The sequence below is a fragment of the Mus musculus genome, chromosome 1 (genome assembly GCF_000001635.26).
Source record: "Mus musculus strain C57BL/6J chromosome 1, GRCm38.p6 C57BL/6J".
Taxonomy (NCBI): domain Eukaryota; kingdom Metazoa; phylum Chordata; class Mammalia; order Rodentia; family Muridae; genus Mus; species Mus musculus.
Window position 1 is genome coordinate 166,097,532 of NC_000067.6, and position 12,071 is coordinate 166,109,602.

At 48.6% G+C, this 12,071-nt stretch overlaps 1 protein-coding gene across 2 annotated transcripts in view; it reads right to left on the reverse strand.

Annotated features, from left to right (window-relative positions):
* Positions 1-616: 616 nt before the first annotated feature.
* Positions 617-12,071, reverse strand: part of Dusp27 (dual specificity phosphatase 27 (putative)) — a 29,751-nt gene continuing 18,296 nt past the window's right edge. For both annotated transcript variants that reach the window (NM_001160049.1, NM_001033344.3), the window contains exons 5-6: positions 10,442-10,659; positions 617-3,855 (exon numbers count right to left, since the gene is read on the reverse strand). In NM_001160049.1, coding sequence (NP_001153521.1) covers positions 1,094-3,855; positions 10,442-10,659 — 2,980 coding nt within the window. In that variant the 3' untranslated portion in view covers positions 617-1,093. The remainder of the gene's footprint in view (positions 3,856-10,441; positions 10,660-12,071) is intronic.

Here is a 12,071-nt window from a genome sequence, read left to right on the forward strand (position 1 = left end):
AATACAGTGATGTTTGCCTTCTTCCCTTCAGAAAATGGAACTTGAAGGATGGACCCCCATGGATGGCATCTGTAAGGGATGCCTCACCAGAGCGAAACGAGAGAGTGACAGGTGCCTTGAATGTTTGCTCAACATGAGTTCGGGGAGACACAAGTTCAAGCCCTGCAACTTCAAGAACCTTGTGGAAAAAAAAAAAGAGTAAATAATTCTCACCAACCTAACCCATACAAGGTTCAAAGAAGGATAAAGTGGGTCATCCCCTGCATTACTAAGTGACTCTCCCTTACATTAAAAGCAAGAATGGCCACTGGCTCTCATTAACAAACCACATCCTTATCACTTTGACTTGAGCATCTTTCCGTCTCTTCCATGCTTATTTTACTGCCATTCTTAGGGGACCCTCTCTACCTCATGTGAGCAATGGCCTCTGATTGGCTGTATCATATCCTAAATCCTTCATCATTCTCTTTAGCAAGGAGACAACCATGGTTGTTTAAATACACGGCTTTCACGGAGCCTGGCACACGAGTGTGGCTGGCTGACGAAAACCTAGCTGTGTCTTTTTAACATGAGGTTCCTCTAGCAACCAGAGTTGGAAATGACCAGAATGAAGAAATATTTGACAGCATATCAATTTAATTGAAAAGAAGCCATGATAGTCAAGCATTGGCAGGGAGAGGCCAGAATCACAACAGAATGGATCACCTGGGTCTCATTGCGAAACCTCAATGAAGAGAACCACAGCCTGCAAGTCAGGTCTTTCTCAGTGGCTTTGTAGACTCACTTCTCCACTCTGTGGTGGACACTACCAAATGCAGAAGGGAAACAGGAAAGCTTAGAAGGGAAACAGGAAAGCTTAGAGGGCCTTTGGTGATAGAAAGTGTAAGCTGGTCCAGAATTTGGGGCTCGCATGAATGGCTCTTGTCTCTTCTCCACCCTACTGTCCAGGCCCTTTCTACTTGGATGCTTGCATTTTTGCCCATATGGAAGAGCCTGCATAACCCTTGGCAGGTCATGGTAAGCTGTTCCCAAGCCCAGTGTTAAATGGCTTCTTTCCGTGTTCCCAGTGTCTCCAAGGAGGGCCTCATTCCGCTCAGTCCTCCCTCCTCCTTTGCAGTTTGGTTCTGGTTTCCTCTTGCCGCTTTCTCCAGGCGGCAATGATGGCTTCATCATCCATTTCTTCTTCCTCTTGCTGGTTTGTGCTTCTCCGATACTGGGACTGACGCCCAGATGCAAACCTCCCTTCCTCTCGGTTTTCTGTCCTCTCCTTCTCTCCCTCCTCTTCAGACCTCATGAAGCTCTGGGTGAATTTCCTCTTGGCCCCAAACTCAGCGAAGTCTGATTTAGATGACTCTTCTACATCTTCCCAGTCCCTGGGCCTGGTCCAGTTTGGACGCCTTGGCTCTGGGGACTCCTCCCCATCAGAGGGTTCAGGGGTCCGGCGGAAGAAATAGGGTTCTGGGCTCTCCTCTCGGGAGCTCGAGGTCTCGCTGAATGTGGACCGAGAGAACTTGTGCATCTCTCTGGCCTCCTTGGTGGTGGAAGATGAGAACCGTGAGGTGTTTCGCACAGTGTCACCATTGGCTTCGTGGAAGGAGGTGTCCTGCTCCTGTGACCTAGATTTGGAGAACTTGTAACTGCAGGATTTAGACTCTGTTTCCCGGAGCAGAGAAGACCTGGTATACCTCCCCCTGGAACTTCCGGACCAATCACTTTGAGGAGGAGATTTTTCTTCCATCCTGAGGCCACTGAGCCACGTATTAATATTGCTATCCATCTCGTTACCCATGCTGCGGCCATTTCTATAGTGATCAGAGATGGCCAGAGAAGAGGAGGCATCTGTCTCCGGCTTCTGGGAATTACTGCGAGAGGAGTACCGGAAGCTTCCGATGGCACTGTCTGTGTCCTCGTCTCTGTCACCCACGCTCATGTCCTCGTCATCCTTGGCCTTCTTCTTCTTGAAGAGAGAGCTACGCTTGTTATCAGAGGCCAGCTTCTCCATTTTATACTCGGACATCTTCTCCTGCAGCTCCATTTGCATCTCTTTCTCCTTCCGGCCAAGCTCCTTCAGGTCCACGTTGTCAGCAAAGAGGCTGTAGATGGGCTTGCTGGTCCCCCTCACTTTGTTCCCACTGCCTTCAGCCCTGGAGGTCAGCGAGCTGGTGGAGGACAGCACAGACTGCACGTCGGAGCTGGGTCTCCCTTGGCTTGGAGGTGGTAAGCAGCCACTCAGGGAGGTGCTGAGCACGGAGAGCTGGTCATCCCCCCCAAGGCCGCAGGCTGCTGGAGCTGCCTTCATGCTTGCAACAGAGGGTGGGCGGGACAACAAGAGCATTTCGTTTTGCTTCTGGGCGAGGGTTTCATTGACGACATTGGCAATCCAGTTCTGGATACTGGCAATGGAAATGGTGTCTCCAGGCCCCACCGGCAGGTTAGGCAGGGGGGTGGCGGGCATGTTACTTGCATGAGAACGGTGGCTCTGGGTGCTGAGTACTGACGCAGTGTCCCCATCCGCACTGACAGAAGGGGCCGCGGACGAGAATGCAGACAGGGGGATGCTCCTGCTGGCTGTTGAGCTGTCTGCCTCCCAGCTTCCCATGGACTGACTCTCCTCCAGTGTCTGCCTGCTCCTCTCCAGTAACTCTAGTCTCCGCTGTCTCTTCTTAGCCAAGACCGTGTCTTCTCCTTTGCTCATCTCAACCACTTCCTCCTTGTTCTCACTCCCCACCTTTTTCTGGTGCTTCAGCTTCCAGGCCTGGTAGGCTGTCAGGTTGACATCAGAGAGGTTCTTCTCTCCTGCTGCTGCCTCTTCTGTACCATGCTCACTGCCCCCGTCTCCCGCCTCCGAGTCTTTCTTGTGAAACCCAAATTGGATTCTCTTAATCTTCCACCTTTCCAGGGGAGTGAGCTTGTCCTTGTTCCTACTGCAGAAGTTGTAGAAGGAGCTGGCCTCAGACAACACGCTCTCCTCATCGTCCTCTCGGACCCTGCCCCCTGCCTCTGAACAATCGCCATCCAGCTCCTCCCTCTTGCTCTTGGAGCGGTACTTCCGGGCAGCCTCCTTCTCGATCTCCACCAGCCTCTCGTTCCACATGTCCCAGGTGCTCTCCGAGGACTCCGAGTCAGAGCGGTATCTTCCGCGGCGGCTTTGGGTGCTCCTCTCCAGTTGCTGCTTCAGGATCCGGATGTCATGGCTGCTCACACTCTCAGAAGCACTGCTCTCGCTTAGGGTGTGTCTGCGCCTTCTGCTGGAGTAGGAGTTCTCTTCCTCCTCTTCTTCCTCCCGGTTCCACTGCTCGCGCCCTTTGGCTTGGTACCTCTCATTTCGGCTCTGCCACTCCTGGATTATCCTTTCTACATCCTCATCCTCACAGTCGTCTCCATCCTGTGCTGAGGACATAGAACAGCTACGTCCCTTTCTACCCTGAGCAGCCTCCCCCTTGGGGAAGCCCTGCCCCTTCCTCCACTCTTCATACAGCTTCTTCTCCTCCTCCTCGTCATCAATAAGAGTGACTGGTTTGGAGACCTGGCTGGCCTTCCCCAAGGAGGAGCCACTCAGGTGGCTAGTGGCATCATCTTCTTCTTCCACCATCAGTGAATTGACTCTAGCACCCAGCATGCTCCCGGCATCTTCCTCAGACTCCTCTTCACCATCCTCCTCTTCCCTCTCCTCCATCAATTTCTCATTGAGCTCCCGCAGTTGTTTTAGGAAGCCGTCATTGGGGTAGATAGCTCGCTTTCTGCGCACAGTCATCAAGGCCTCCAGGATGGCCATGCTGTGGAAGATCATCAGGTAGGCGACCACCAGCACTGCTGACCTGCTGATACCCATTTCACTGCTGACCAGGACTTTCCCTACAAAACAAAACGAGCACAAGAGACAATGAGACAATTTCTGGGTTTCCTTGTGGTCTTTTTCTAGTGTGCGGGCCCGATGGGTTGAACTTGGTGTGTTTGCCTTGACTCTGTTCATCCGCGCTCAAGTCACACAGGACTTGTCCCACGGACATCAGAGAGGGTGCCCTGCCCCCACTGCTGTCACTTCTGAAACACTGGGGTTCATTTCTACCTTCTCCCCACAAACTCGTGAGAGGAGAAATAAGGAAGTGGGGTAGGGGGGCAGAAGATAGGAGCTCAAAGCTGGAAAGTTCCCTTTACAGCATCCTGTAAGCCACACCCCCACCATCGGGGCCCTGCAGGATGCTGACAGCAATGGGAACTCATGGGCTCACAGATCCACAGACACACACACCTCCTTCCATGGGGCAGATCTAACTTTTGGAGAGTTCTTTCATTTATTTGGGTAAAGTATAGCCTACTGCCTCCAGCGCGTCTATGCTGATGTTCTGGGATCAACCACAAACTCATCTGTATGAAGCAGACCCTTTGTACAAAGGCCCTTACAAAAATCACTATCATATTTGTTTTGCTTTGTTTTGGTTTTCTGAGTCTTTTAAGCTTTTCCCTCCTGACTATAGCCACCCTCTCCCTAATATTAAATCAAAACATTGAACTATTAGTTAGTTAGTTTGTTTTCATGAGGAATTGTTTCTAGGATAGAACAAGGTATTTCCAGTTTAGACAACTCACATAGAGTAGGTTCCCTCATCATTTGTCCTGGACACCTAGCCTTCACTCATGCCATCTGTATTGATCATTTTTCACTACTATAACAAAATACCTGAGGCAGGTTACTTTATAAAGAAAGTAAGGGTTTTTTTAGGGGGAGGGGCTATTATGATTCTGAAGGTGCATCATTTAGAGGTTGTATCTAATAACAACCTTTCTGATGGTAGAGTCCTGAGGCAGTCGCAGCAGAGGGTAAAAGACGTAAAGTGTGTGTGTGTGTGTGTGGGGGGTGCGCTCACACACACACACACATACACACGAACACCACACACACATGCACATGTGCCCCTAATCTCTGTCTCTTAAAAAGCTACAAGAAGGGCGTGGTGGTGCATGCCTTTAATCCCAGCACTTGGGAAGCAGCGGCAGGCAGATTTCTGAGTTCGAGGCCAGCCTGGTCTACAATGTGAGTTCCAGGACAGCCAGGGCTCCACAGAGAAACCCTGTCTCGAAGAAAAGAAAAAAAAAAAAGCTACCAGGATTAAGTCGTGAGGCCTCCATCCTAACGACCTTATCTGATCCTCTCTTAAATGCTGCATCTTCAAACTCTAGTGTTAGACCAGTTTCCACCCTCTCATTGTCTAAAAACCAACTGGGGTTAATTTTCAGGTCAGGAAACCCTGGGAGGGGGCACTCGGCCATCTAAACCATAGCATTGCTTGCAGTGAGGATAACAGGTCAAACAATGACCTTAAATTCTTCTATATCAACTGAAATCTATAAAACTTGGAAAAAATTCCACCTGCCACTAAGTCATGTCTCTCATCTTGTAGTATGTTTTAAGCATAAGGATAACATCACAAATCCCTACGGATACTTTTGGTCTATGTGGTCTGTTCTTCCAGCCTACAGAAGCTTCCGGAAGTCTCAGCTGTACCATTCAGCAGACATGTTGTCCCCTGGCCTCCCCTTCTGCTTTGCATCTTTCATAAATGTGACAGACACTCTGTCAGTACCTTCATTCTAATGGCTGTTTAAGATGCAGCCTGAGACCCCTGGAGACCTTCTTCCTGGCTGCCATCAATCTATTTGCCAACAGCCTTTGGAGATGTTTGCTAAATCGGCAGGAGTCCTAGCTGATAATAGGAGCTGGGGATGATTCCTTTATTATTATATATTTTTTTTGCGCCAGTAAGGCCATGCCTTTGTCACAAGAGGTCAGAGACTGAAACCTACAAGGACCCAGGGCCCAGGGAGGCTGCTATTGCCAGGAGGCAGCAGCCACTAGAGGGGGTAAGTGAGCAGAGCCAAAATAATAAAGGCCTCTGTTTCCTGTTCAGCCCTTCCCACCACACCTGGGCCTCACCGAAGGACCTTTTTCTTAACCTTCGTGCAGGGTCACAACCTCTGCTGTTAAGATCAAGATCCTGCACTTGTCCTTTGACAAGCCAGCTCACTTTCAGGACGGTACTGCCTAGTGTTCGTCACGAGGGCGTCGAATCCTGCCCTAGCAGGAAGCAGGCTAGCAGAAAGCAGGCCAGGAATGGGGGCAAGTCTTTCTTTGCTGTGTCCTTTGCTCCTGGGCTTCTTCTGCAGAACCTGAGGGAAGCAGCCTGAAGGACAAGGAGAGACAGGGGGAGCTGGGCCTTAGGGTTTCCACTCGCTTCATCCAAGCAAGAGCAGGATTGTTCTCTTTCCTCTCCTATGTGCAGGGGCCACAGGCAACGGGATCACTCACAGGACAGAACTTGTCTAGCATATGGGAGGACCTAGCCACAGCACCAGGCAAGAGGCGCTGAGCAGAACTTCAGCGGGCACCCTCCATGACGAAGTAAAACAACTGTATCATTAAAGCAAGGCAGGAAGACAGGGAAAATTGTGGGGACAGGGGAATGGGGATGAGCCCCACCCCCACCCCGTTGAAGCCTCTCACCAATGGGGAGCAAGAGTTCCAGCAACTAGGTAACAGTGCTGCAAAGATGGCCCTCATAATGATAGCATTCCTTTCATATATGGACATTTTGTTACAACAGCAATGATATAGGTTTAAGGCCTGGATGTGTGTGACCTCGGACAGGTTTCATTTCTCTCCCTGACATTTTCTGGGGGATCTCAAACAAGTCTATGAACTTTGGTTATAGTGAAGACGCTTAACTTCCCGCATCCCCAGCGATCCAGAGTTTGACCTTATCAACAGCCATCCTGTCCGGTGCCCTTCAGGAACCACCCTGAGGTCTCATTTAAACTTGAAATCCTTTAAAGATAATAGCTCTGGAGCCCTACCAGAACGGCGTGTGTGGCTACTGTGAAGGCAGCCAAGTGGCTCTCTGTCGCGGCAGCCAATGCCTATGCTCCTGGGGTGCCCCGCTTTCTTCTTAAGCTCCTCTCTTTCTATCAACCCCTGTTTTGAAATGTGCTAAAAATGTCTTTTAATAAACACCAAGCCTGCCTCATACTGGCTCATCCTGAAATCCTTTTGTGTCAAGGATCTGGTTGTACCTCAGAGGAGGTCCCCAAAAGATTAAGGGAGAGCCTCAGGCTGATGTGGGTAATGGTATGGAGCTGTGCCTCTGTCCCCGCCACCACTGACAGGATGAAAACTTTCTATCGATAAAATGGCTCCAGGAAGATGGCCAACGTACACAGTCATCACTTTGTTTAGCAACTGGGATGATTGGGGGGTGGAAGGCCCATCTGGATAGGGACCCTGTTTCAAAGATGAAAGAGTGTCACCAGAGGCAGCGCTGGGCTTGAGCAAGACTGTGTCTACACCTTACCTACCCTTCGGTGTGTTTATTTTTCCCTTTAAATTGTGTATTTGTACTGTATTCTCCCAAGCCATCATCCCCTCATTTTCTTCAGAACATACCTTTCCACACCCCAAGGAACAAGTGCTTGCCCAGAGGCCATTCGACTGGCTGTCGTTGATAGGACTCACAGTAGATAACCAGAGAACCAGAGTCTGCCAGACAAAATCTCCAGGGTTTGGAAACAGGACTGAAGCAGGTGACTAGCTATTACAGCCTTCTTATCTGTCATAGAGGGAGAAAGAAACTAGAAACCAGGAGCCCTGTGACTGTCTGGTGTATCCTCAGGCCATGAGGGTCCTGTCTTGAAATTCTTTCCTGTGTCTCTTGGTAGCATGGCTTCCTTTAGCGTATGCTTTTCGAAGGACTTGCAGCTAATTTTGCACTTGCTAGCAAAATCTATGTCCCTTGGCCCTGTATGTGTGTATTTATTATTTTTTTGAGACAGGGTCTTGGTAGGTAGTGGCGCCTGGCCTGATACTTGCTATATAGCTAAGGTTGGCGTGGAAGTCATGATAACCCTTTATCCTCGTCCTTCCATGTGCTCGCACTGCTCACACATTTGCCATCTCGTTGGGATAAGAGCATTTTATTTTCACACAGAGGCAAAGCCAGAGGACCCGTCTATGAGTCTCCACTTCCCAGTCTGTAAAATGTAAACAGCAACACCCGTCATGGGACCACTGTAAGCCAGAGGACCGGTCTATGAGTCTCCACTTCCCAGTCTGTAAAATGTAAACAGCAACACCCGTCATGGGACCACTGTGAGGGAAACTGGCATTTCTTCTGCCAGTGCATCCTCGAATAAAGGGAAGGAAGTATCTGGGGGGAACCAGTGCAGTTGTTCAGAAGACTACAGGGGGTGTTGGCTCAATTCCAGAATAGGGAGAGGAGAAGCCTCAAGGTGGGGGTGGGTCTCCCTGCACAATGGCCAAGGGTTAGCCTAAGTGACTCTTGACCTGTGTGGGTCTCGACCCCTTGGGGTTATATACCAGATATTCTGCATACCATATATTTATATTACGATTCATAAAAGTAGTAAAATAATAGTCTTGAAGTAGCATTAAAGTTATTTTATGCTTGGGGGTCACCACAACATGGGGAACTGTATTAAAGGGTTGCAGCATTAGGAGGGTCTAGAAGCACTGACCTAAGCGGGTTTGCCCTGGTGCATGAATTCTAGAGGCCGGGCAGGTGCCCTCCATAAGTCAAAGGCAGGGAACTCCCTGCTCCAGCGCAGCATCTTCATCCTACACAGACCGGTTCAAGCTGTGATCTAACATCTGCAAAGCTCCCTGCCTACCATGGAATTCATGCTCTCCTTTAGCGATGACGACCACAAGGCATCCACAGCCCATGCCCTGCTTCCCAGACCTTTCTGACAGGAGCCTGGCCCCTGGTTGCAGGACACAAAGGAGCAAAGACTCCTTGCCACAGACATTGACACACGTATCCCACATGGATAAAAAGCCTGCATCTTAAAAAGTAAGCCAGGTGAGTAGCTCATGTGTGTAATCCTGGCATGTGAGAGGCTGAGGCAGGAGGATTGCCTCAAGCTGAAGGCCAGCCTGGGTTACATAATGAGTTATAATACAGACCAGGCTACAGAGTAAGATGTTGTCTCTCTAAAACAAACCAACAAAAATCCCTGGATTTTTTTTAAAGCATCAAAAGGAAAAAAAAAAAACCTCTTTGTGTTTGTGTATGTGTTTGTGTATGTGTACATGTTTGTGTATGCGTTTGTGTGTGTGTTTGTGTTTGTGTATGTGTGTGTGTTTGTGTGTGTGTTTGTGTATGTGTGTGTAATAACATTTACATGCACTCACATATTCTGGGTGGTGGGTATTTGCCACTAGAAGCTCCCAGTCCGGGTCATGGGTGGAGACAGGCTGTGCCTTTTCCTGGAATCACTAACAATATTATTCTTGTAATGATGGCAGTAATTTTTAAAACATTTGTCATGGGGCAGGCAGTATGCTATATACACTTGTTTCTAAGTTTTTATCCCTCACAGCAACATTAACATTAGTTATGTATAAGGATGCTGTGTTCCCCAGGGCAAGGAAAACAGTCCAAATACAAAGCTAGATACTCATGGACTCCAGGACAGATCTCTGGACAGCAAAGCCTGCACTTGTACTGCCAGGCTGTGGTCCTTGAAGGGGCATAGCCCTGTCATGGAGAAGTGTACAGAACTCTGGGCACTCCTAATGACTCTGGTCTAGTCCCACAACACCTCACACAGCAGCCTCGACCCTGCTTTACTCCTTCCTACTTGGCCATTCTCTAATCAGTCACCTCAGAGTCCTGTCATCCTCATGGGCACTCTCACTTGCCAATGGACTCTGTTCCCGATGCTCAGCCCTCAGTTGCTGTGCTAATTCAGTCCAGTATTCTGATTCCCAGACACATCAAACTTGGGGCTTTTGTACTAACTGTTCCCTTAGCCAAGAATGTGCCTACACACACACACACACACACACACCCCACCCCCAACTCGCTTCTCTTCCTAACGAAGCTTAAATGTCCTGATCTTCCCCAGCACCCTCAGGGAGTGAGCCTGCAACTATCAGTTACTTTTTGCCTTGCATTCACCATGGCTCCCTTCCCTCCTCTTCTTCCTTCCTTCTCTTCCCCCCTCCCCTACCTCCTTCTGTTCTTCTTTATTTTGTTTTTCAAGACAGGGTTTTTCTGTGTAGCCCTGGCTGTCCTGGAACTCTGTAGACCAGGCTGGCCTTGAACTCAGAAATCTGCCCGCCTCTGCCTCCCAAGTGCTGGGATTAAGGATGTGCGCCACCACTACCTGGCCTGTCCTTCTCTTTAATTTCCCCTCCCCTCACTGCCTAGTGTAAGGCCTACTGCATCTGGGGAGAGTGTGAGAGCAGCACTCTCTGCCCGTTCCTGCCCTTAATAGTGGCCCACAGAGTGAATGGTCACTCTTTCCCTTCTCAGAGAAACCAACCGCTCATGAAGACAGACATCCCTGCCCAGGCAAACAGGAAGTTTTTATAACATTCCCCCACTGGGGGATTTCCAACTGCCAGGAACCTGCAGGACCCGCTCACCTCTGTAGGTCAGCAGAGCTTCGTCAAGGAACTCAGCTGCTTTCCGGAAATGTTGGGAGATGTCCACCTCTGGGAAGTCATCCACTTCCACCCCCAGGTACTGGATCTCCAGGCCAGTGTAGAATTCAGAACCAGTGTAAACTCCTGTGCCATGTGCGGCATTCAGAATGTGGGTGATGCCCAGCCTCTTGAGCCGCCCCTTGTTCACAGCCACGCTTCTGGAACAAGAGGCAGGGCATGGTTGTCAGAGTCAGAACTAGAAAGATATATTACCAGGATGATAGGAGCACATAGCTGGGCTAGGTCTCCCTCTTATACCCCTTGTGGGCTCACAGTTAACACCTTTAATAAAAGAGGGGCCAATACTTTGGGCTACAGCAAGATAGAAGAAAGACAGGGGAGTAAGGAGGGTAAGACTAATATATATTGGAAATGTACATGCATCAAAGCATAAAGGTGGCATAAAAAGTAAAATTAAGGGGCCAGAAAGATGGTTCAGTGGTTAAGAGCAATGGCTGCTCTTCCAGAGGATCTGGGTTCTATTCCTAGCACCCACATGGTGGTTTAAAACTATCTGCAACTCTAGTCCCAGGAGATCCACACCCTCTTCTGGCATCAAGTATGTATATGGTGTATAGATGTACATGCAGACAAAACATGCAGACAAAATATTTAAAATAATTCATAGATAGATAGATAGATAGATAGATAGATAGATAGATAGATAGATAGATGATAGATAGAAGTCTTGCACTCTGACCACCCTCTTCTGGCCTCAGGCATGTATATGGTGTATAGATGTATATGTAGACAAAACATGCATACAAAATATTTAAAATAGTAAATAAATAAATACATACATACGTACACATATACATAAATAGAGTCTTGCTCTTGGCATTACATGCTGTGTTTTCCCCAACCCCTCACACACATTATTTTATTTTATCCTTATCATAAACTGAAGAAGTAGAAAGGGCAGTTACTTTTATATCTGTTTGAAGATTATAAAAATGAATTCAAGAGCGTTTACCCAAGGCTTAAAAGGAGAAAAAGACCAAACAAGGTCTAGCGTTCAGGGCCCTTTCTTTTGTAAGTGGAGCTCAATTTGAAGAGCCCCCGAGGACAGCTCTGCTCAAAGAACTGCAGAGGCCTTTGGCTAAGGGTATCTGGAGATGGCTGGTGAACACGGAGCGAGTGCTTCTGGACCTGGACATCTAGTTAGAAGTCACTTAGGTCCTGATGATCTGGGAATCAGGTTCTGGGCAACTGATCAACTCCATCACAGAGTGTAAGACCCAGTATCCTATGTTGCCTGCCCCGGGGCCCTACCTCCATTTTTCCATTCTGGATCTAAGGGTAATTGCATCAGGAAGATGTCTCATTAAGTAGCCAATGAATCAGCAAAAATCAGTTTCTCAAAATAGCCTACTGGTACCAATTATGCACCAAGAAGACCCTGAAGAGATGCAATATGCTGGCTTCTTGTCTTTACTTCAGCAGGCGCTGGTTAACTTAAAACCCAAGTTTTGTGATTATAAGAACAGTGTCTGGGAGACCTGTATATTCCAAAAGAAACCCAAAGGAGAGAACAAAACCACCTCTTGGGACTATTAACATTCTATCACAT